Source organism: Scardinius erythrophthalmus (assembly GCF_964197995.2).
Source record: "Scardinius erythrophthalmus genome assembly, chromosome: 3".
In the NCBI taxonomy this organism is placed as follows: Eukaryota; Metazoa; Chordata; class Actinopteri; order Cypriniformes; family Leuciscidae; genus Scardinius; species Scardinius erythrophthalmus.
The window spans coordinates 44279097-44301912 of NC_138223.1; the positions used below are offsets into that span (position 1 = coordinate 44279097).

A 22816-nucleotide genomic window follows, 5' to 3' on the forward strand; every position below is an offset into this window, starting at 1 on the left:
TCTTTTTCAGAGCACTTACATTTTAATTATGTATTGGTATATAAAGACAGTTTAAACAAATTTAGAATGTTTTTTTTTAGAAAAATCCTACCTACCCTGCCTTTAACTTCCATGTTGGTTTCAAGAGAGAGACGGAGGTTGCCGCTTGGTACTGAACCGAAAGCCTCGAATGGTTCAATATTCAATATAAGAAAAAATTATATATATATATATATATATATTAGGGGTGTAACGGTTCACGAAATTCACGGTTCGGTTCGATACGATACACTTGTGTCACGGTTCGGTACGGTTCGGTTCGGTACGTTTTCCATACAGCAAAAATAAATAAATGCCAGAAATTAAAATTTTTTATTATTATTATTATTTTATTTAATGAAACTAACATCATAAAGTATGATTTATTTTATTTTATTTTTTTGTTGCTTTTTTTACTGAGCAATAATGGAGCTATACTTGACTCTTCTTATGAGCATATAAAACAAAACAGTTCCTTGGACAAAATTAGATGCAATATTGTAGTAGGCTAGTTATAAACAAGTTCAGATTAACATTTGAGGGCAGCAATTGTAGGCTATTCATAATGTCAAAATAAAACCGACGTAATGTTACTTGAAAGCATTATAGCCTACTATTCCTGCCAAACTTCCATACCTTGCAGTTAGTGTTAGAAATCCATTCCAGGGTGAATGTTGCTGATCTGTGGACACCGGCCAGTTCATTCATGGCACGATGTTTCTTCCTGGTTTCCACGTCAGCGCTGTTTGATCCGTTAATAAATAACAGAGAAATGTGCATGTTTGCCAGTTGATCTTGTGGTCGCGCCGTGCCGCGCTTGCCACCGGCGACGCGCCTTCATTTGAAATAACGAAATTTTGGTCGGCAGAAAAAAATGGTCCAACGAACCGTTCGGTACGTAATGCGTACCGAAAACCGAACCGAAAGCCTTGTACCGAACGGTTCGATACGAATACGCGTATCGTTACACCCCTAATATATATATATATATATATATATATATATATATATATATATATATATATAATTTTTTCTTCAAGGCTTGCACCTGGAAACCTATTTCAAGGTTTGCGTTCTCGAGACACCAGGCACTGTTGTTGTGCGAATGAGCAGGCCTGAGGGCATTAAGGGTTTTCTGTTAGAACGGTGTCGTGTTAGCGGCCCCTAAGTTAATAACTAATGATCTTTGCAACGGAAGTGAATCGATCAAAACTAACTTTAGCTGGACAATAACTTTATTCTAGAGCTGATGTAAAGCCAAAACTGTGTCTGTCACTTTAATTTCCTATTACCACTGTAAAGCTGCTTTGAAACAGTCCATATTGTTAAAAGTGCTATATAAATGAAGGTGACTTGACTTGACTCATTTGGGGTCCCGCGGAGGACCGAGAACATTCTTCACGCAAAGCCCTGTCCTTTATTCTACCTCAACAAGTGTGGGGGGACTAGACAGCTTACTCTGGGCGCTGGAAGTTCAGTTTAGACGTAACGTTGAACGTGACTTACTGATAACGAACGTCTAGGTTACTATGTAACCTCCATTCCCTGAAGGAGGGAACGGAGACGTTATGTGTTTGCGTGCCTTATATACTCGGAAGCGGGGAAGGATTCCCAGGAAAGCTCTCAGGCAAGATCCCGTCAGTTCAGTTCTGACGTAGCTTTAGTAACCTAGACTTTCTGTGATGTCTCTAACAGGACAGTACATATTAATAAATATTATACATAGAACAATCAATGATTACAAAAGTGATTAATATAATAGTGTGTGTATTACATTCACTTTTTGTGTTCAATCGAATGCTCAGACTGGACCCTCCAGGATCCAGCTGTGTGTCCATGAAGAGTAACCGGTCAATGAATCCTCAACGTAACTTTAGTGGACACACTGAACTTGGGTTCAGGTAAATGCTGTACTGCACATTTATTGCTCATTTATGTTTACATTTCTGTTTATGCATTTGACAGTTTGTCTTTTCGGGTGTTGTATTTGGAGCATAGGGTCAGGATCTGGTCAGTTCTGTCTAGTCTGTTTTTTTCCAGTGTTGGGATCCTGGAACAGGTGCTGTCATTTTCCTTTTGTTTTGGTTGAGCTCATGGTCTCTGTGTTGGATTGCCATGTTCTCTGTTTGTTTTTAGTCTACTGCAAGGGTACTCAACATTAATTTTGTTGCCATGTTTACACTGCAGAGTTTCAGGCAAGGTAGTTGCGCATTTTTATGCAGGTTCAGTTCGGGTCACAGTGTTAAGATGCTTACAACTTGCATCTTAAGACTTGCTAAGTACCAAGTATTTACAAATTCAGTTTATTATTTAGCCTGCTAGTCCTTAATGATTGTCCTATTTAAAGTGTCACTTCACATGAAAATAATTAAGTTTAATAGTTTGTCTTGCTATATTCTTAACGCTAAAAATAGAAGTATTAAAAAATTTCTAAAGGCATAGAGCGCAAAGTATATTATACAAAATGTGAGCGAACTGTAAAATGTTTTTAGGAGCACGTGTGTGAAATAAAAAGATCATAAAAAACTCAAATATCTGAATATCTTCAGGGGAATCTGATTCACAAAATATCACAAGATAATCTTAATTCAGGGGATGGAAAACCAGAAATCAATATACGGCATAATGTGATTATTAAACTTAAAAAGGCTGTGATTTAGCTATATATATGTATACATCTCAATTTCAGAAAATTTACCCTTGTGACTGGTTTTGTGATCCAGGGTCACAAATATCAGCGCTACACATTGTAGGGAGGAAGGGCCCATTTTTCCTGTTAATCTGGCCTCCCAACCCTTATGGTTACAGCCCGTTTGTTTTGAACCCTACGTTTTGTGCGGGTTCCTGTTTTCATGCAGTTTTTTTGGGAGTTGACCATCTTTGGTCCCTGACTCCTTTATTTCTCATTCCATTGGCGGGTGTTAATGTCAAGCCCCGCCTATGAAAGAAATTTCAAGCAGCTTCATAAAAGGAAGGGTGGGTGGAGGAGATCTTTGTGGCTGCTTCAGGGAATACTTTGGGGGAACCTTGGCTGGGTTTGTTACAATGTGTTAAAATGTGTTGTTTTAGGCTGCCATCAGAGGCGCGGATACTGTGCTCTCTTGTGGCTCGTGCACAGGGACACTCGGACGCAAGCTTCAATCCGTTGTGGAGACTCTACAACGAGAATCTGTTTCTCTAATATTGTGTTAAACCTTAAATGTAAATGATAAAGACATATACTGATATTATTACAATATCGCAATATAAAATCATGTGTATTATGCAGCATGCATATGGGTTATCTAACAACTATATTGCATATATATGTTATCTAACAATTTTTTATTTTAATCTGACAACAGTGACCATCAACATGCCGAAGCCCTCAAGACCTTTAGATCAAATTTGAGGAAGAAGTTTCTGTGTCTTTATGAGGGAACAGCAAAGCAGGGAAACCCAACACTGCTGAATGAGATCTACACTGATCTCTACATCACAGAGAGTGATTGTGGAGAGATCAATAATGAGCATGAGGTGAGACAGATTGAGACTCAATCTAGGAGAGCAGCAACAGAGGACACACTGATCAAATGCACTGACATCTTTAGACCTTTACCTGGACAAGACAAACCCATCAGAACTGTGCTGACAAAGGGAGTCGCTGGCATTGGAAAAACAGTCTCTGTGCAGAAGTTCATCCTGGACTGGGCCGAAGGGACAGAGAAACAGGAGATCCAGCTCATGTTTCCACTTGCTTTCAGAGAGCTCAACCTAATGAAGGACAAAAACCTCAGTCTCTCAGATCTTCTGCAGGTTTTTTTCCCTGAGACAAAAGAAATGAAACCATTCAGTGATGAATATAAAGTTGTCTTTGTTTTAGATGGTCTGGACGAGTGTCGCCTGTCTCTGGACTTTAATGTGAAACTGTGTAATATATCTGAATCAGCCTCAGTGGACGTGCTGCTGACGAACCTCATTGTGGGGAATCTGCTTCCCTCTGCTCTCATCTGGATCACCTCCAGACCAGCAGCAGCCGATCTCGTCCCCTCTGAGTGTGTCCATCGAGTGACTGAGGTACGAGGATTCAATGATCCACAGAAGGAGGAATACTTCAGGAAGAGAATCAGTGATCAGAGTCTGGCCGATAAAATCATCACACACCTGAAGTCATCAAGGAGCCTCTTCATCATGTGCCACATCCCAGTGTTTTGCTGGATCTCAGCCACTGTTTTAGAGAAGATGTTGAGCGAAGCAGAGAATGAAGAGATTCCCAAGACACTCACTCAAATGTACACACACTTCCTGATCATTCAGACCAACATCAAACATGAGAAGGACTATAAGAAGAAAGTGAAGGATGAAGACATGATCCTCAAACTGGGGAAACTGGCCTTCCAGCAGCTTGTGAAAGGCAACCTGATCTTCTATGAGGAAGACCTGAGAGAGTGTGGCATTGATGAGACAGAGGCATCAGTTTACTCAGGATTGTGCACTCAGATCTTCAGAGAGGAGTTGGGCTTGTATCAGGGGAACGTCTTCTGCTTTGTTCATCTGAGCATTCAGGAGCATCTAGCAGCTCTTTATGTGCTGCTTTCATTCCTGCTGTACAAGAGGGATGTGCTCAATGAAACCCTCAGCTCAAAACATGCACTCGAGTTCACGTGTCACACGATGTCTGACCTGCATCAGAGAGCCGTGGACAAGGCTCTGCAGAGTAGAAATGGACATCTGGATCTTTTCCTGCGGTTTCTTCTGGGTCTCTCACTGGAGTCCAATCAGAAGCTCCTGAAAGGCCTTGTGACGCATGTTAGAAACATCTCGCACAGTGAAGAGAAAACGGTTGGATACATTAAGACGAGAATAAGAATGAATCCCTCACCGGAGAAATCCATCAATCTGTTCCACTGTTTAAATGAACTGGGTGATCATTCTCTCGTAAATGAAATCCAGGAGTGTCTCAGATCTGGAGGTCTTTCAAGCACCAGATTGTCCTCGTCACAGTGGTCAGCTGTTGTCTTTGCTCTATTAACCTCAGAGTGTTTGGATGAGTTTGAGTTAGAGAAATACATACTCAATCGAGACCAAAACCACACGTCACCGGATGAAGTTCTTCAGAAGCTCTTGCCTGTAGTTGAAGCCTCCAGATCAGCTCAGTAAGTCTGAGGACAATCACAAGGTGTGTGTTTGTGTGTGTGTTTATGTGTGTGTGTTTGTGTGCATGTTTGTATGTTTGTGTGTGTGTGTGTGTGTGTGTGTGTGTGTGTGTGTGTGTGTGTGTGTGTGTGTGTGTGTGTGTGTGTGTGTGTGTTTGTGTTGTGTTTTTCTGTTCGTTGTTGTTAATAATGGTAGTATTAATTTGGCCTGATTTTTTTAAACAAAAGTCACACTTGGATCACTATACAAAAAAATCTACAAAAGGGATTATTCTCCTTATATTTTTTCAGATTGTAATTTATACACAATACAGCAAAAGTCAACAAAAAGTAATAAAAACATTATACCCACACAGATTTAGTATTTAATATCTCAGTCTCTCTGTGGTTGTGTAGTTCCTGCTGAACTGAGAGATTGAAGTGTGTGTCGTTGTTCTACAGGTTGAGGATGTGTGAGATCACAGATGAAGGTTGTGCTGCTCTGGCTTCAGCTCTGAGATCAAACTCACACCTCAGAGAACTGGATCTGACTCAGAATATAATAGGAGATAAAGGTCTGACGCTGCTCTCTGATGGACTGAAGGATCCTCACTGTAAACTGGAGAAACTGAAGTAAGATCATACATTAATCTTAACTGAGACTAGAATAATGTTATTTTAACCCTTTAATTCCTACTGTATCATATTTGATCTAAATTATCAATTATATGATCATCAGGCTTTTGAGGAAGGTTTATTAGTTCATCTCTCAATCATCATTGGATTGCTTTACATTATATGTTTTAAAATTACAGAGCTTTGATCATAAAAATAAGCATTCAAATATCATCTTACTAAGACATGTTATTGGCAGATTGTCACGGTTCCTCTGGTTTCCTGGTCCTGTCCCGCACTACATTTCCCAGCATTCCCCCACATCCTCACCTGCACTCGATTCCCTCATCACCACACCTGATCTCTATCACGTCATAATCATCTCATCACCAGCCTTTATATTCTGTTTGCTCTCACTCCCTCACTGCCGGGTATTATACGTTACACATTATTCTGTTCCCTCGTGCCTTTTAAAGTTCTTGTGCTGGGCTAGGACTTCACTCTTCTTCTGTGAGTTATATGATGAGGATCGTCCAAGAGAGGACTTCACTCTTCTTCTGTGAGTTATATGATGAGGATCGTCCAAGAGAGGACTTCACTCTTCTTCTGTGAGTTATATGATGAGGATCATCCAAGAGAGGACTTCACTCTTCTTCTGTGAGTTATATGATGAGGATCGTCCGAGAGAGGACTTCAATCTTCTTCTGTGAATTGTACCGTGTGGATCGTTCGAGAGAGAGTGGACTCTAATCTTCTTCTGTGAGTTATATCCTGTGGAGAGTCCGAGAGTGGACTTCAAGTATCTTCAGTGAGTTATGTTCTGTTGACTGTCAAAGAAAGAGGACTTCTGGTATCTTCTGTGAGTTATCCTTAAGAGACATTTCAAGAAAGGACTTCCTGTGTTCTATTATTATATATTTAAGTTTATATTTATGTCTGAAGACTTTTCCTAAGTTCCTGAACTTCTATTAGTCTGTGGAATTGCCTTAAATAAACTTCTGTAAATTGTATTGAAGAGAAGAGTGAAGTTCTTTTTTCAAATAGTGCCAACACGATGTCCAAGTTATCTGACCCCGCTTTGATGTCCGTCCGGGGAGCTCTCAGGTTTGCACCCCGTCCTTCCAGTTCTACCGAATCAGTCAAATCAGATCCAGCCATCTGCGCAGTCACGTCTAATCCAGTCATCTCCTCTGTCAAGTCTGCACCAATCATCTCCTCTGTCAAGCCCGCCTTTCACGCCAGTCCAGCCGAGCCTGCACTTCACGCCAGATCTGCCGAGCCCAAGGCAGTTTGCGTCATGCCCGCCACCCCTGAGACTGTGAGCGTCATGTCCACCGCGCCTGTGACAGTCAGCGTCATGCCCGCAGAACTAATGTTTTCTTTTATCCCGCCGAGCTCAAAGCCCTCTTCGCCGCTGGTTTCATCCAGCTCAAAGCCCTCTTCGCCGCTGGTTCCATCCAGCTCAAAGCCCTCTTCACCGCTGGTCCCGTCCAGCACAGAGCCTTCACCGCTGGTCCCGTCCAGCACAGAGTCTTCCCCGCTGGTCGGTCCAGCTCAGAGCACTCTTTGCCGCTGGTCCCGTCCAGCACAGAACCTTCACCGCTGGTCCCGTCCAGCACATAGCCCTCTTCCCCGCTGGTCCCGTCCAGCACAGAGCCCTCTTCCCCGCTGGTCCCGTCCAGCTCAGAGCCCTCTTTGCCGCTGGTCCCGTCCAGCACAGAGCCTTCACCGCTGGTCCCATCCAGCACAGAGCCCTCTTCCCTGCTGGTCCTGTCCAGCTCAGAGCCCTCTTCGCCGCTGGTTCCGCCCAGCTCAGAGCCCTCTTCGCCGCTGGTCCCGTCCAGCTCAGAGCCCTCTTTGCCGCTGGTCCCGTCCAGCACAGAGCCTTCACCGCTGGTCCCATCCAGCACAGAGCCCTCTTCCCTGCTGGTCCTGTCCAGCTCAGAGCCCTCTTCGCCGCTGGTTCCGCCCAGCTCAGAGCCCTCTTCGCCGCTGGTCCCGTCCAGCTCAGAGCCCTCTTCGCCGCTGGTCCCGTCTAGCTCAACGTCCTCTTCATCACTGGTCCTGTCCAGCTCAGAGCCCTCTTCGTCGCTGGTCCTGCCCAGCTGCAGGTCCTCTTCGCCGCTGGTCCTGTCCAACCCGGAGCCGCCTGCGCCGTTGGTCCTGTTCAGCCCTGAGCCGCCTTCGCCGCTGGTCCAGTCCAGTACAGAGCCCGTCTCCGAGCAAGAGCCAGAGGCCGTCTTCGAACCAGAGCTATTCGTCTGCTCAGTCAAGCCAGAACCTGTTGTCTGCCCAGTCAAGTCTGATTCTAGTGAAGTGTCCAGTTCAGTATCTGGTCCAGCTCTGGGTCCAGCTCTGGGTCCAGTTCTGGGTCCAGCTCTGGGTCCAGCTCCGGGTCCAGCTCCAGCTCTGGGTCCAGCTCCAGCTCTGGGTCCAGCTCCGGGTCTAGCTCTAAGCCATGTTTCAAGTCAAGGTCCCAGTCCTGTTCAAAGCCTAGTCCACATTAAAAACATAGTCTGCCCAGATGAACCAGCTCAATGCATCTGCCCCGATGCGTTTGTGCTCGATTTGTGCCGTTATGATGAACATTGTATCTTTTTCCCCTCCTTAGAAATAACACATTGGATTCAGGACAGTGACGTCACTCTCCACCCCATGCCGTCCAAATCGCCCCAAACCGGTGCCTTTTGTTTGTGCTCGATTTGTGCCGAGAACCATCATAAATTATTTGATTCTTTAGACTTCACAAAATCTGTTTGATTTAAGTACATTACATATCATAGTGCACTGGTGATTATATACAGACCAAATGTCAATATCTAGCACAAATCTAAAATAAAACATTCCAATATCTAAAGAACAATGACAGAAGCGGCTCTGTGCGAGCACAAACGAACCAGACAGGTTTGTAGACGAGATGGATGGAGAGCGTGGCTTGCTAAGATTTTGTTTTTTGTGTTGATTTGTCTTTTTTTTTCGCTTTAATGTCTTGTCGATATATTTAGCGGTATTGTCTTTACTGTTTTGTGTGATGTTGTTTTGGTTTTTTTTGGGTTGTGTGTGTAATATGTGCTAAATTACTAGGCAAAGGCACTAGGCAAAGCTAGACAGACTTTCTTCTCAAATATTATAAACAGCAATTTAAACAACACACGCACTCTTTTTGCTACTGTAGAGAGACTGACAAACCCCCCAAGCCAGATTCCCAGTGAAATGCTCTCAGACAACAAGTGCAGTTTGCTTCTTTCTTCTCTGAGAAAATCAATAATATCAGAAAGGTGATCAGCACATCCTTGAGTTGCTCTGGGGTCAGACAGATCAAACCACCTGAGAAAGTAGTTATTATGTCTGATTTCAAAGAAATTCATGGCAAAATTTTGGAAGAAACCGTACAGCACCTTAAAACATCAACCTGCGCTCTTGACACACTTCCCACATCTTTTTTCAAAAGTGTGTTAAACAGTTTAGAAGCAGATCTTCTAGAAGTGGTAAATGCCTCACTTCTCTCTGGGAGTTTTCCAAACTCCCTGAAAACTGCAGTTGTCAAGCCCCTCCTGAAAAAGAGCAATCTGGATAAGACCATATTAAGCAACTATAGGCCGATTTCAAATCTTCCTTTCATAGGCAAGATCATTGAAATGTTGTCTTCAATCAGCTGAACAAATTCTTATGCTTGAATGGATACTTTGACAACTTTCAATCTGGTTTCCGACCGCACCACAGCACAGAGACAGCGCTCATAAAGATAATAAACGATATTCGCTTAAATACTGATTCATGAAAATTATCAGTGCTGGTACTACTCGACCTCAGTGCTGCATTTGACACTGACGATCACAACACTTCTTGACAGCCTGGAAAACTGGGTGGGGCTTTCTGGGATAGTCCTCAAATGGTTCAGGTCATACTTAGATGGGAGAGGTTATTATGTGAGTATAGGAGACCATAAGTCTGAGTGGACATCCATGACATGCGGAGTTCCTCAAGGCTCAATTCTTGCACCACTCCTGTTCAACCTGTATATGCTCCCAATGAGCCAAATAATGAGAAAGAACCAAATTGCTTACCACAGCTATGCAGACGACACACAGATTTACTTAGCCCTATCGCCTAACGATTACAGCCCCATTGACTCCCTGTGCCAATGCATTGATGAAGTCAACAGTTGGATGTGCCAAAACTTTCTTCAGTTAAACAAAGACAAAACTGAAGTCATTGCATTTGGAAACAAAGATGAAGTTCTCAAGGTGAACGCATACCTTCACTCTAGGGGTCAAAATCAACTAAAAATCAAGTCAGGAATCTTGGTGTGTCACTAGAGTCAGACCTTAGTTTCAGTAGTCATGTCAAAGCAATAACTATATCAGCATACTATCATCTGAAAAATATTGCAAGAATTAGATGCTTTGTTTCCAGACAAGACTTAGAGAAACTTGTGCATGCTTTCATCACCAGCAGGGTGGATTATTGTAATGGACTCCTCACTGGCCTTCCCAAAAAGACCATAAGACAGTTGCAGCTCATACAGAACGCTGCCGCCAGGATTCTGAGCAGAACCAGAAAATATGAACATATCACACCAGTCCTCAGGTCTTTACACTGGCTCCCAGTTACATTTAGGATTGATTTTAAAGTATTATTACTGGTATATAAATCATTCAATGGCCTAGGTCCTCGATATATTGCAGATATGCTCACTGAATATAAGCCCAACAGATCACTCAGATCATTAGGATCATATCAGCTAGAAATACCAAGGGTTCACTCTAAGCATGGCGAGTCTGCTTTTAGCTATTATGCTGGAACCAGCTTCCAGAGGAGATCAGACGTGCTCCTACTGTAGTCACTTTCAAATCCAGACTCAAAACACATCTGTTTAGCTATGCATTTACTGAATGAGCACTGTGCCGCTGTTCGTCCGACTGTTTGCACTACTGTATTTTATTTTATTTTTCTAAACTGTTTTAATTATTCTTATCTCTTTTTATTATTTTAATTTCTTCTATGTAAAGCACTTTGAATTGCCATTGTGTATGAAATGTGCTATATAAATAAACTTGCCTTGCCTAAATTGTAAAAAAAAAAAAAAAAGATTTTGTGATGTCTAAAGAATGTAATAATTTATGATGGTTCTTTCTACGGCACAAATCGAGCACAAACGAACGACACAGTTTTTGTGCGATTTAGACGAAATGGGGTAGAGAGTGACGTCACAGCTCCCAAGTTAAATTAGTTATATCTGCGAAAGGAAAATAGATACAGTGTTTGTTTTAATGGCACAAACCAGCACAAACGATTGACACCGGTTTGGAGCGATTTGAACGACATGGGGTGGAGAGTGACGTCACACAACCAAAAAATATTGTTCAATATCTCAAATACCAAACCAGCACAAACATTCGTTCTTGCGGCACAAATCAGAACAAATGAATGGCATGGTTTTGGAGATTATTTCGTTTTATGGGGTGCCAACTTCACGGAGGTGTTAGCGTCTGGTAGATTGTGTTGGTCTTTATGGAAATGATCCGGCTGAGTCTCTGTTCTTTAACTTCCGCTTCGTCAGTCGATCAAACTCAGAACTTTCCACTCCCATCAGCGCTTTAATGGGATTGCGCTCTCACAATAATTTGCACTGCTTAGTAAATCTGGCCCTTAGTATTTAATATCTCAGTCTCTCTGTGGTTGTGTAGTTCCTGCTGAACTGAGAGATTAAAGTGTGTGTCATTGTTCTACAGGTTGAGTTGGTGTAAGATCACAGATGAAGGTTGTACTGCTCTGGCTTCAGCTCTGAGATCAAACTCACACCTCAGAGAACTGGATCTGAATGGGAATGAAATAGGAGATGAAGGTCTGACGCTGCTCTCTGATGAACTGAAGGATCCTCACTGTAAACTGGAGAAACTGGAGTAAGATCATACATTAATCTTAACTGAGACTAGAATAATGTTATTTTAACCCTTTAATTCCTACTGTATCATATTTGATCTAAATTATCAACATGATCACAAACCTGTTGCACACAATCTACTACTTGCTTTCTGTTGTCTGGTTGATGGTTTATATTTTTTTTAGCAAGTAAAAGGCAAGTATAATTTTAAAATGTGACTTTTTACTGTGAAATCTTTGTGGATTTTTTAAGTAAACATAAAAATAACCTTTATAATGTTAGTAATATTTCAAGATGATCATTTTCTGCACTGAAGCAACTTAGGTTCACTTGATTATTGTTGTAAAGTTTTTCTTTCTTCAAAGCAGAGACCAGGAGACAGTCGGGATCGCGTTCAACGGAAGTTATTCTTTATTGAGAACTCCTCCGTACGCGGCTGTAGAAACTTCCAACATGATCTAACTCCAATACAGTATGCATTGTAGTTATATACATTCCAAGGGGGAGGGATTACATAGAGGTGGAGACTCTGAACAAAGCATGCAAATGAGTATACAGGTTAAGGTAACACCCTAGACTGAGGGTCTATTCAATCCTGATTCAATCAGCATAAGGCTCTAAGGGCCATTTGGGTCCAAAAGCCATTTGCAGAACAAAAGGTGAGATTCTCAGTGTGCTAATCCCATCAGTTCTGAGTGATACTGGGACTCCAAGAGCCATTTACAGACAATTAGGAGAAAACAGTAAAGGCAACTTTGCTGAGCATAATCATTATCTTACCCTTAAACACTAAATACAATATTCTTTACCGTGATGTTATGTAAGGAAGCATATCTGAAAACATATTCTTAAATTTTAACCCTTCAGTCCCCTCTTTGAGAGTTCTTAAAATAACTCTCACAAAATACAAATTTAAACACATTAAGTTAATTCTTGTAACTGGTGTAAGTTACAGGCACATCGCATATGTTCATTCTTGTAACTTGTGTAAGTTACAGGCACATATAACTTGCTCTGTGTTGTTCATCTGTAATTGCATGTTGACACAGAAACAAACATGCACTTAGGGTCCGTGAAATCTTACGGGTGTGCTGGACGTGAGTCATTTGTTGGTTAACACTTGATACTAACAGGTTTCCGAACCATGAAAAGTTATCTTCAGTCATATTAACCAGGTGCAGCACTCAGATAATGGTGCAGGCTTGTAGTCTTGATCATATCGATGGATGACTGAAGGTTTTGTATTTCTGCGTTGTGTATTTTTTTTTCTTCTTTTTCTTTTGTGATTGGCTCGTTCAGCAGTGGGAGTAGTTGTCTTCTTGAGGTTGTGGCTTCATATGCAGGTGAGACGTCGTTGCATATGGATTTTTGGAAAAAACCATCAAGTTTTATCTGCACACTGTAAGACAGAAAACAGAAAAACAGAGAGCAGTATTTCTTCAAAACACTACGGTTGTAGCAGTTTAAACACTATGGTTCTATCGTTTTCAGAGTCTACTGTTGTCGTTTCATTCTTTCCCTATTTCTTAATTGATTTGACACCTATGGACCAGTGAGGTAAGGATGGACTAAATGGGGAAAGGCCTATGAGGTTGTCTTCACCCTGGATTGGCCCCTGACGCCTGTTGCGTCAGTTCTTTCCAGGACCCTCACTGAACCGTGTCCTATTCTGTCCCTGTTGTGTGCACACTGTACAGTGTGTGAGAAAATTGGCACATCTCCATTCTCCAGTGAAACATCAGTCCTAATAAACATCATTAACAGAGGATGGTTGTCTAACTGCAATATTCTGTGGTATAACATTTTAAGGCTGTGAGTTTTCTGAATGTCCCCCAAACAAAGACTGTGACAGTCACTTTCCTTTTGTTCTATTAAACAAAAAATAAGTCTTTCATCTTTGTTGTAAGTTACTGGGGAGATTAAGCAATCACAGCCCAGATTGTTAACACCTCAAAAAGCTTACCCACGAGTCCAGTGACGAGGGGAGGGGTTGCTTCAAAGTAGCAAACAAATGTAGTAAGAGCTGCATAACATTGTTAACTTGTCTTAAGTTATTTTTATTTTTTCGACATTCTTTTCCAAAATGTCCGTGCTTGCCACAGTAAGAACAACTGGCTTCTCTAGGACTTTTGCGTTTCTTTGGCTTCTCTGAGTTAACCTTAAAGGATGCTGCTGCAATTTTTACTCTTGCCTTGACATCAAAGTCTCTTTCCCAAATAGCTAAACTGTCCAAGTTGTCTTGCAGGGTTCTATTTGACCATGTAAGATCTAAGAAAGGCAATGCATTTCTATGTTCTGACAAAAGACCATCGGACCATGCGCGAACTAGAGGACCATTATCACCTAGCACCTTCTCTGAAGTGTCAGCAATCCCGCTGTAAGCGGCAGCGGTCTGGCAAAATCTTTCTGTGTACTCACAAACAGTTTCATCCTTCTTCTGTACACAATTAGTGAGCTTTGACCAGTCCACTTTCGGTCCAACAATGTTTTTTAACACTTTAACAACTTCCTCTCTCAATTCATCTTTACTGGCCTGTTGCAGTTCAGAATTATTTACAGCACTTTCAAAATCATTGAATTCTGACTCAGTCAAGATCTGTGATATTAGCTGGGTGACTTCAGCTAGAGTCATATCATAGAGTCGCATCTTTTTGGACAACTCTCTCCTAAACTCAGAAAAATTTCTTTGCACTGATGGCAAACTTTCAGCAATTCTCTCAATCTCTTTAGGACCTAAAGATGTTTTGATTGCTTGTGGCTGCAATATGGGGGTTGCAAATGGAACTGTATCAACACCTTTTCTCTGAGGCTTTTGTCTAGCTACGCACACTTCAACTGCATTTACATCTGTATTGACATTGTCTTCTATACTATCAAAAGACTGTAAATCAGGATAGCTTTCATCTGACTGTTGGTCTTCTAAATCACATTTGGTTGAGGCTTTGTTATGGCCCACGTTTGTCTTGAGACAGGACACCTGAGTCTGCAATTGTTTGATCTGTTCTTTCAACTTATCTATACAACGAGTTTGTTCTTGTGCAATGGATAAGCTAAATTCTCGGTGACAAAAGATGATGCCTTTCAGATTTTTCTTCCTGATACATGCACTCAACACTTTCTTGCAATCTTCAATTGACCACACTTTCTCTGGATCAATGCCAAATTTCTTGGTTAAATTCAATCTGACTGGCTTAGTCACGATGGAGTCCATGTGCTCTGATAACAAAGACTTGAATTCACTATCTGTCCAAAAAGGTGTAATCTGTCTAGTACTTTTCCTAAACATTTTGTGAATTTTTGTTACCACAAACAAACACTAAAAAAACTTCTCTCTACTGTCTTGCAAACAGAGGGTACAATCTTATTAGCACATGAGGCTAAATCTAATTCTAAAGCTAATTCTCTAGCTTACAGATAAGTCTTCTCTAGCAAGAGCATACACACAATATTAACATGTAACTGTTAATCTTCCCTGTCAACAACAGAGGATCAATTTCATCTCTAAAAGAAAACTTTTTAGAGGCTTATCTTTAGTTAACCAAACTCTACAGCTGTTTGTTAACTACTTCTCTGAACGGCGCAGAGGAAAACATTTGTACTGGTCTGCATTGGTTCTTTTAATGGAGTGAAACTCACCAAGTCTTTCATTTGTAGAGAAAGATTTCGTCTGGAAAAATTCAGTCTTTGAGATCTTTTTGGAGCTTGAAGTTTTCAATCTGGATTCAGAAGATTCAGTCTGGAACTCAGTCAGCTTGGTTGAGATCTTTGAGCTTGAAGTTTTCAAGGTTCCGTCTGGAAAGTTCATTCTTTGTTGAGTTTCAGTTTCTCCATCCGGGTCACGGCACCATCTGTTGTAAAGTTTTTCTTTCTTCAAAGCAGAGACCAGGAGACAGTCGGGATCGCGTTCAACGGAAGTTATTCTTTATTGAGAACTCCTCCGTACGCGGCTGTAGAAACTTCCAACATGATCTAACTCTAATACAGTATGCATTGTAGTTATATACATTCCAAGGGGGAGGGATTACATAGAGGTGGAGACTCTGAACAAAGCATGCAAATGAGTATACAGGTTAAGGTAACACCCTAGACTGAGGGTCTATTCAATCCTGATTCAATCAGCATAAGGCTCTAAGGGCCATTTGGGTCCAAAAGCCATTTGCAGAACAAAAGGTGAGATTCTCAGTGTGCTAATCCCATCAGTTCTTAGTGATACTGGGACTCCAAGAGCCATTTACAGACAATTAGGAGAAAACAGTAAAGGCAACTTTGCTGAGCATAATCATTATCTTACCCTTAAACACTAAATACAATATTCTTTACCGTGATGTTATGTAAGGAAGCATATCTGAAAACATATTCTTAAATTTTAACCCTTCATTATCCATACATCTTTTGTGAAAAATCATGTTCAAATGTATCAAATATGATCATCAGGCTTTTGAGGAAGGTTTATTAGTTTATCTCTCAATCATCATTGTATTGCATTACATTATATGTTTTAAAATTACAGAGCTCTGGTCATAAAACTAAGCATTTAAATATCATCTTACTAAGACGATGTTATTGGCAGATATAGAGTGACGACTGATATTTATACAGGGTGTCCGCGGATCCTTAAAAAGTCTTAAATTAGATTTTTTTCATTTAAGGCTATAAAAAATCTTATTTTACTTATGAAAGGTCTTAAATTTTCGATGGCAATTTGACTTATGACATATCTAAATATTTTCCAAATTACAACCATCTAATTAGCATACTTTTTTATTTATTCTTCTTTCTTTCTGGATTTGCTTGTTCACGTGACATTTTGCATCTCATTCGCGGCAGCATTATGTCTGTCTCCTGCACGCGAAACAGGAGGAGAGAAGGAGAAGCAAGTTGGTAAATGTCAGTTCAGTTATAAGTTAATTCTTTGTGCGTAGTAGGGTGCGATGTGTATTGTCTATTTAGGGCCCGAGCACCGATGGTGTGAGGACCCTCTTGGAATTGCTCTGTTTATTATTATTATTATTATTATTATTATTATTCTTCTTCTCCGCATTGAATTGCATTTTTGAGGGCCTAAACATGCTCGAAAACTCACGAAACTTTGCACACGCGTCAGAACTGGCGAAAATTTACATCTGATATAGGTTTCAGAATTGGACGGGGCAAAATGGCTCGATAGCGCCACCTATAAAAGTTCAACGGAGTGCGCCTCCCGCATCGTTCCACGTACGTGCACGAAATTCGGTACATATATGTAATTACCTAATACCTACAAAAAAGTCTCTTGGAGCGTAGCCCTAAACACAACAGGAAGTCAGCCATTTTGAACTTCCTCTCAGATTTTTGTGCAGTTTTTGCCATTTTCAGGCCTCATACTTTAACGAACTCCTCCTACAGTTTTAATCTGATCATCTTCAAATTTGGTGAGTGTAAACTTCAGGCCTTTGCGACGTTAAATTGCGAAGATCTTGAGTTTTCGTCGAAGTGCGGGTCCTCGGCGGCCTGACAAATTTCGATGTTTCGCCATGAAACAGGAAGTTGCTGTAACTCAGGCATGGAATGTCCAATCTGCCCCAAACTTCACACTTTTGATAAGAGTTCTGTCCTGAACACATGACCATGCTCATATTCAGTTATAGTCATAGCGCCACCTGCTGGCAACAGGAAGTGACATGTTTAACACTGTTATGGACTCCTAATAACATATAAAAAAGTGCCAGCAAGTGCTAAACATGCTAACAACATACTAGAAGCATGCTAAAACATGCTAGCAAACTCTTAGCTAAGTGCTAAAGCATGCTATTATTGCAATTAAATAGGAATTTGCTGTAACTCAGGCATGGAATGTCCAATCTGCCCCAAACTTCACACTTTTGATAAGCGTTCTGTCCTGAACACATCTACATGAGAATATTCAGTTATAGTAATAGCGCCACCTACTGGTAACAGGAAGTGTCATGTTTAACACGTTGATGCCATTCTAGCAACATGTTAAAAATGCCATTGACTTCTAAACATGCTAGAAACATGTTAAAACATGCTAGCAATACTTAGCTAAGTGCTAAAGCATGCTAATTCAATGAAACAGGATGTTGTTGTTACTCAAGAAGGCAATGTCCAATCTGCACCAAACTTCACACGTTTGATAAGAATCATGGCCTGAACACATGTCTATGCTCAAATTTAGTTATAGTAATAGCGCCACCTACTGGCACCAGGAAGTGACATGTTTAACACGTTGATGCCGTTCTAGCAACATGTTAAAAATGCCATTGAGTTCTAAACATGCTAGAAACATGTTAAAACATGCTAGCAATACTTAGCTAAATGCTAAAGCATGCTAATTCAATGAAACAGGACTTTGTTGTTACTCAAGAAGGCAATGTACAATCTACCCCAAACTTCACACGTTTGATAAGAGTTATCTCTTGAACACATGTCCATGCTCATATTTAGTTATAGTCATAGCGCCACCTGCTGGCAACAGGAAGTGACGTTTAACACTGTTCTTGACTCCTAATAACATATAAAAAAATGCCAGTAGGTGCTAAACATCCTACCAACATACTAGAGACATGCTGAAACATACTAGCAAACACTTAGCTAAGTGCTAAAGAATGATATTACTGCAATTAAATATGAATTTGCTGTAACTCAGGCATGGAATGTCCAATCTGCCCCAAACTTCACACTTTTGATAAGCGTTCTGTCCTGAACACATGACCATGCTTATATTCAGTTACAGTCATAGCGCCACCTGCTGGCAACAGGAAGTGACATGTTTAACACTTTTATGGACTCCTAATAACATATAAAAAAGTGCCAGCAAGTGTTAAACATGCTAACAACATACTAGAAACATGCTAAAACATGCTAGCAAACTCTTAGCTAAGTGCTAACGCATGCTATTATTGCAATTAAATAGGAATTTGCTGTAACTCAGGCATGGAATGTCCAATCTGCCCCAAACTTCACACTTTTGATAAGAGTCATGGCCTGAACACATCTACATGAGAATGTTCAGTTATAGTAATAGCGCCACCTACTGGCAACAGGAAGTGACATGTTTAACACGTTGATGCCGTTCTAGCAACATGTTAAAAATTCCATTGAGTTCTAAACATGCTAGAAACATGTTAAAACATGCTAACAATGCTTAGGTACGTGCTAAAGAATGCTAATTCAATGAAACATGACTTTGTTGTTACTCAAGAAGGCAATGTCCAATTTGCACCAAACTTCACACGTTTGATAAGAGTTCTGTCCTGAACACACATCCATGCTCATATTCAGTTATAGTCATAACGCAACCTACTGGCAACAGAAACTGACATGGTTAACACAGTAATGCAGTACTAACCACATAATAATTGTGTACTAAGCATGATAGAAACAGACTAAACATGCTAGCAACACTTAGCTGAGTCATGAAGCATGCTATTATCACCATTATACAAAACATTTTGTAACTGACTTTGACATACTCTTACTATATATACCTCCTTAAATGTACATTTCCCAACCATGCTCTGTCTTCCTAAAGCCACCGAGTGTTGTTGGCATGGGTGCGAGGGCCCTTTCATCGCTGCTTGCAGCTTTAATATAATATTGTAATCATTGTTTAACGATGTACGAGGTACTGCGAGCTGACATCACTTTTGTCTCTCGTGCTTTCACTGCGTGATGTGTGCAGTTATAGGTATGTTCCCAAATGAGTTTTTGTCTTATATTTATATCACATTATGTTGTTATCATAGACCTACAATATCACATCAGCAAGAGTTCCGTTTTCCCGTGCACAATTGCAAATGTGATATTTATTTTATATAACAGTTAAATTAACAATAAATTAACATTGTGAGTTACATTTTATAAACAATATTGTCAATATTTTTTTGTTTTCCCTTTATTTCGCTGACGAGAATTTCAAAATGAAACCGTAGCAGAATCTCAATGCAACAAGACAGTGACGATTTTTTGACTGGAATCCGCGTTTTGAACGAATCAGTGTAATGATTCAATGAACAATCACTTGCTTCTTTTCCTGAATGAATCAGTCGTTTGATCAAATTGGTTGAATGAATGACTCCCTCAACTCATTTAAGACAGTGACTTGCCGCCACCTACTGGCGGTTTTAGTTTCACATTTAAAGTACCCTTTAATCAGAACTTTAAAATTAGAAATCAGTTCATATTTAACAATCTCATAGCTTTATTTATGCATTTGTAAATGCAGTGTAAATATATTAATGCCAGATCTGATGCCACTTCTGTGTCATGCCATGGCACCAAGCACAGAAACACAATCAGTAAAATATTATCTAATTATTATCCACAAAACTTTGAAAATATCGAGACATATTTTGTCAATATTGCACACCCCTAATGCATGGTATTAATTTTGATTTCTTCGGGTCTTAAAAAGGTCTCAAAAAGCCTTAAATTTGACTTTAAAAAGTGTGCAGAAACCCTGTTATATGCATTTTACATCAGTGGTTCTCAACTCTGGTCCTGGGTTGTTGTTTTTTGCAGTGTAAACACCCTTACAGAAGAAAAATATATGGGAAAATACTGCAAAAATATAATGCGATATTACATAATACATTTCCATATATGGCAAACTAGTGCTTATATTTTGCAATATACTGCAATATATGGATTGACCATGTATGGCTATATATTCATACATATAAAATATTTATAAATTAAGACAAAAATAGGATTACATGTAATATTCACAAAGTTTTATCCACCCAAAAAAAGCCGGTCTGAAACAAGACGCTAACTGGTAGATTGTGTTGGTCTTTATGGAAATGATCCGGCTGAGTCTCTGTTCTTTAACTTCCGCTTCGTCAGTCGATCAAACTCAGAACTTTCCACTCACATCGGCACTTTTATGGGATTGCGCTCTCACGATAATTTGCCCTGTTTAGTAAATCTGGCCCTCAGTATTTAATATCTCAGTCTCTCTGTGGTTGTGTAGTTCCTGCTGAACTGAGAGATTAAAGTGTGTGTCGTTGTTCTACAGGTTGGGGATGTGTGAGATCACAGATGAAGGTTGTGCTGCTCTGACTTCAGCTCTGAGATCAAACTCACATCTAAGAAAACTGGAACTGTATGGGAATATAATAGGAGGTAAAGGTCTGAAGCTGCTCTCTGATGGACTGAAGGATCCTCACTGTAAACTGGAGAAACTGGGGTAAGATCATACATTAATCTTAACTGAGACTAGAATAATGTTATTTTAACCCTTAATTCCTACTGTATCATATTTGATCTAAATTATCAACATGATCAAAAACCTGTTGCACACAATCTACTACTTGCCTTCTGTTGTCTGGTTGATGGTTTATAGTTTTTTTAGCAAGTAAAAGGCAAGTATAATTTTAAAACGTGTCCCTTCAGCTCGTGGATCATGTGACTTTTTGCTGTGAAATCTTTACGGATTTTTAAGTAAACATAAGAATAACTGTCAAGTGTTGTAGCTTTTCTGCACAATTTCCCACACTTGAAAAGGAAAAACCTCGCCTCTGAATATAAAAAGAACAGGATTCCACTCAGCAAAGTCCTTTTGGATCCATTTGGTCCGTTTATTTTGACTTTTCTTTCTTTTTAAAATAGCAGGTGAAAAACCTTCAAATAGAAAAAGGAGAAATCACCAGTGTAAAAAAACATGACATTAAAAAAACAACAAAAAAACATTTTTTTTCTTTTTTGAACCCATTATTATCCACACATGTACAAAACGTCACATATTCAATGCAAACATTCTAAAACATCATTTTACAAAATCCTATATATAAATACTATAAACAGTTAGGGCTTGCGCCACCCACATAAACAGTTACCGTAGCAATGTAACGTCCTCTTTAAACAAACACCGCTTCAGAACAGCATTGGCTTTAAACGGCAGGAGTCTATGAGTCAGGTAAGCAGATTAGTTTTCTTACCGGCAGTCTTCCAGAGTTTTGCGGGTTTGTTGTTTTGTGCAGTGTAACCTGTAGAGTTTCCAAACTGTTTGTGGTGCTCGTTTGCCCTTACTAAACACCGACAGCACATACTAGGAAGAAGCCGTTGCACGCGCTCAGCTGATTACAGATTAATCCCACCTGAGCGCCCGTGAAAATGCATACTACCGCCAGCGGGCGGCGATGAACGGTAGTCAACGCAACAATAACCTTTATAATGATAGTAATATTTCAAGATAAAAAATTTCAGAAAAATTTCTTTGCACTGATGGCAAACTTTCAGCAATTCTCTCAATCTCTTTAGGACCTAAAGATGTTTTGATTGCTTGTGGCTGCAATATGGGGGTTGCAAATGGAACTGTATCAACACCTTTTCTCTGAGGCTTTTGTCTAGCTACGCACACTTCAACTGCATTTACATCTGTATTGACATTGTCTTCTATACTATCAAAAGACTGTAAATCAGGATAGCTTTCATCTGACTGTTGGTCTTCTAAATCACATTTGGTTGAGGCTTTGTTATGGCCCACGTTTGTCTTGAGACAGGACACCTGAGTCTGCAATTGTTTGATCTGTTCTTTCAACTTATCTATACAACGAGTTTGTTCTTGTGCAATGGATAAGCTAAATTCTCGGTGACAAAAGATGATGCCTTTCAGATTTTTCTTCCTGATACATGCACTCAACACTTTCTTGCAATCTTCAATTGACCACACTTTCTCTGGATCAATGCCAAATTTCTTGGTTAAATTCAATCTGACTGGCTTAGTCACGATGGAGTCCATGTGCTCTGATAACAAAGACTTGAATTCACTATCTGTCCAAAAAGGTGTAATCTGTCTAGTACTTTTCCTAAACATTTTGTGAATTTTTGTTACCACAAACAAACACTAAAAAAACTTCTCTCTACTGTCTTGCAAACAGAGGGTACAATCTTATTAGCACATGAGGCTAAATCTAATTCTAAAGCTAATTCTCTAGCTTACAGATAAGTCTTCTCTAGCAAGAGCATACACACAATATTAACATGTAACTGTTAATCTTCCCTGTCAACAACAGAGGATCAATTTCATCTCTAAAAGAAAACTTTTTAGAGGCTTATCTTTAGTTAACCAAACTCTACAGCTGTTTGTTAACTACTTCTCTGAACGGCGCAGAGGAAAACATTTGTACTGGTCTGCATTGGTTCTTTTAATGGAGTGAAACTCACCAAGTCTTTCATTTGT

The 22816-nt window shown here is 40.1% G+C and overlaps 1 protein-coding gene across 3 annotated transcripts in view; it reads left to right on the forward strand.

The window, feature by feature from the left end:
* The window catches only part of LOC308688471 (NACHT, LRR and PYD domains-containing protein 12-like), a 52067-nt gene that overhangs the window by 16664 nt on the left and 12587 nt on the right, over nucleotides 1–22816 (forward strand). For all 3 annotated transcript variants that reach the window (XR_014029901.1, XM_081361524.1, XM_081361523.1), the window contains 5 exons: nucleotides 1824–1919; nucleotides 3363–5153; nucleotides 5595–5765; nucleotides 11483–11653; nucleotides 20651–20821. Coding sequence is in view for 2 of the 3 variants with exons in the window: in XM_081361524.1 (XP_081217650.1) it covers nucleotides 1824–1919; nucleotides 3363–5153; nucleotides 5595–5765; nucleotides 11483–11653; nucleotides 20651–20821 (2400 nt within the window). In the remaining variant the exon portion in view is untranslated. The remainder of the gene's footprint in view (nucleotides 1–1823; nucleotides 1920–3362; nucleotides 5154–5594; nucleotides 5766–11482; nucleotides 11654–20650; nucleotides 20822–22816) is intronic.